At 40.9% G+C, this 3,044-nt stretch overlaps 1 protein-coding gene across 1 annotated transcript; it reads right to left on the bottom strand.

The window, feature by feature from the left end:
• Nucleotides 1-1,249: 1,249 nt before the first annotated feature.
• AK88_03781 (uncharacterized protein) lies at nucleotides 1,250-2,338 on the bottom strand (the record flags this gene model as incomplete). The annotated part of the gene is made up of 1 exon (XM_012481391.1): nucleotides 1,250-2,338. The coding sequence occupies one exon, from the start codon at nucleotides 2,336-2,338 to the stop codon at nucleotides 1,250-1,252; it is 1,089 nt and encodes a 362-aa protein (XP_012336814.1).
• Between the last annotated feature and the right edge of the window lie 706 nt (nucleotides 2,339-3,044).

Here is a 3,044-nt window from a genome sequence, read left to right as displayed (position 1 = left end):
TTTTTTTTTTTTTTTTTCCGCTCTCATTTGCCATGTACAAGTACGTGCGGAAGAGATCCCCAATAAGTAATTGTCATGTGCAAACTGTCATGTGTATTTTTGCGTGCATCTGAATGAAAATGTGAAGCGGGTCCGAGGGTGTACACTTAAAAGGGTACACAGGAGTGTTGGCACATTTGTGCTAACCATGAATACAGAAAAAAAAAAAAAGAAGAGCAATAATGCTAAATATAAGCATAACCGTTCATATGTGCATAATTGCAACTATAACTATTACGTGTCATGCTAAACCACTTACGAGGGGCAAACTGTGTCCTTGTTTGCGCAGTTTAGTACTTGACACCTTCGGCACATTCTGAGGAAATCATCGACCCTGAAATATGCCTGAACGGATATTACTACTGCTAATGGGACCGCAGAAACACCATGGCTCTGCCACTGATCCCGCTTCAGCGCATAACATCGGATAGACACACACAACAGGGGATAAAAAGCAGCTCCTCCAAACAGCAAAACAAACAAAACACACCATTTCTGAGAACTCTATATGCGTTTCCTTACTACGTAATGTGAACAGTTGTTACAAAAGAATCCGCTAAACAAATTAGGGAAGCGAAACAGCTTGTCCCCAATGAAACAAGAGCAGTGGTGACTTTAAGAACGTACCATTCTGATATCCCTCACGCTACCCTTCCATTCACCTTTTTGCTCTTCCCAAATTTGACAAAAAAATTGTGCATACAGACAATTGCACATTGTAGCGTAATTTTTAATTTTACAAAATTGAATTTTTTTTTTTAAATGAAAAATATGAAATGTTTTTCTTATTAAAGATGATTAGAAAAGGGGGAATTTGTTTTTTTTCCCTTTATTGAGGAATATAAAAAAGGGAGATTTGCCAGGGAAAAACATCCCAATTTGGTTTCTCCAACCACAATCACACCCAATTGGGGTGTGCCGTTGTATAACACATAGCAGTAGCGATAATTTTGAAAAAGAAAAAAAGAAAATTGCACAAAAAAAAAAAAAAAAAAAAAAAAAAATTAATTAATTAGGTATATTTACAAATGTGAATTAACAGGTGTGACCAGTGTGGGATAATACTGTGTGCAGTATATGGCATTGTCCCCCCTGTGCGTCCTCTGTCTCTGTCTCTGTCGCTGTCTCTCTCTCTATGCTAAGCATATATATCCATCTCCATCCTGTCCTTAACCACCTATGTAGGCACTTCAACACAACTTTCTCCTCTTCAAAACAAGTGGAACGAATTCATCACATTAGGATTAAAAGTCGTCAGGAAATCCATAATCGAGTAATTATCGTTTAAAGCATTTAACATGTTTCGAGCAGCAATCATGACTACTATATCCGCTCTGGTCAAATAGTTTGAGTCATCATACGAAGGAATGTCTGTCTCTCCTTCGCTTTCATTTAATTTGTACATTACGTTGTGGTAGTCATCCTCGAATTCTTCATCTTCCATTTCTTCCTCTTCTCCTTCTCCTTCGTCCTCTATATGATAAAGGTTTTCTTGTTCGTTTGCCTCTTCCACGGAGTCGACTTCGCTGCCCGTGCTGGTGTTGGGCTCAGGCACACTAGCATCTGCTGGCTGGGTAGCAACACTCTCATCTACTGCCTGCTCAGGCACACTAGCATCTGCTGGCTGGGTAGCCACACTCTCTTCTACTGCCTGCTCAGGCACCGCAGGTGTCCCTTGTTGCCCCTCTTCAACTGGCACATTGTCCGCTTCATGCACGGGCAGAGATTCTGCTTCCTCTGCCGCTTCTCCATTTTGATTGTCTGCGGCTTGTGGTTGCTCAACAGCGGGCACACGCACGGGTTCTTGTTCAGGTGTATGTCCCGCAGCTTGTTCCAGCAGTGCTTCTGCCCCCCCCTGCAAATCTTCCACCACCTGACCAGTTGGCACTTCCGCATTCACAGCATCAGCTGCAGAGGACCCTCCCTCCAGATGCGCGTCTGTCAAGTGGTCTGCGCCTTCTACTATTTGAAGTGTAAATTGAAAATCTCCGTCGTTCGCTTCACCCGATTGGATTAAACTGTTCACATTTTCCTCACCTTCCTCCCCCTCTGTCACATCCTTTTTCATGTTGGCTGGCTTTCTAAAAGTAGTTTTCTCTGGCATTGCAGCTAAGACAGCAATTGGTGTAGTCTGCCCTTTTGGGAGTAAATAATAATAAGGGATCCATCCATTAGTAACATTTTTTCCTTTTTCAACTGATTCATTTGTAGCATCACTGTTTCGCAAATTTCCACTCTTTGCATCTATGTGTTTGTGTAGAACAAAAAAATAAAGCACAACACCTAGGAGTTTCTTCATTTTTTTTTTTTTTCTTCTTCAAAAAGGGGGACGAATGAAGATCGGCGAGGGGAGGAAAAACACACCTAATGTGGATGTAGTACCTATCCCGAAATGTTAAAAGAATAAAAACACTCTTCACACTTTTACGAAAGACGGCATGTGTGTCACCCTCTGAAAAGAGAGTCTCTTTAATTTGTTTCTCTCCCTTTGAATAAAAAAAAAAAAAACAAAAATACAACAATGGGAAAACAAACACAAGTACACAAGTTAGAGAATCATCTAACTCCACGTTCTAAATAGACGAATGAACGAATGGACGAATGGACAAATGAGAAGACGTTTTGGCTAAACGGCCAAGTTAGTTGTAATTCGCAGATGCATAGCTGCGCTAATGGGGAAAATGTTTACATAGACGTACGGTCTTACACACTTTTAAACATAATTTGTGCGTTGTTGTCACCGCAGTGCAAGTTTTGGTCTTTGCGGAGGTTGTTCATGAAAAAAAAAAAATAAATAAAATAATGTACAACAAATTATAAAATTACAAAATTGTACATTTGCAAAATTGTGAAATGGCCTAATTTCGACGTGACAACGGAGCGAAGACGAAAAATAATCCTTTGGAAGAACATTCGGAACTCCTCTACGTTGACGCGGAACTCAGCACCGCACACCCTCGCGGTTCCTCCAGAGCTAAGAGTACACCTGAACCTGGAGGACGTTT

Source organism: Plasmodium fragile, assembly GCF_000956335.1.
Source record: "Plasmodium fragile strain nilgiri unplaced genomic scaffold supercont1.46, whole genome shotgun sequence".
Taxonomy (NCBI): Eukaryota; Apicomplexa; class Aconoidasida; order Haemosporida; family Plasmodiidae; genus Plasmodium; species Plasmodium fragile.
The sequence above is the reverse complement of the archived record's forward strand: the minus strand, read 5'-3'. Positions and strand labels throughout refer to the sequence as shown.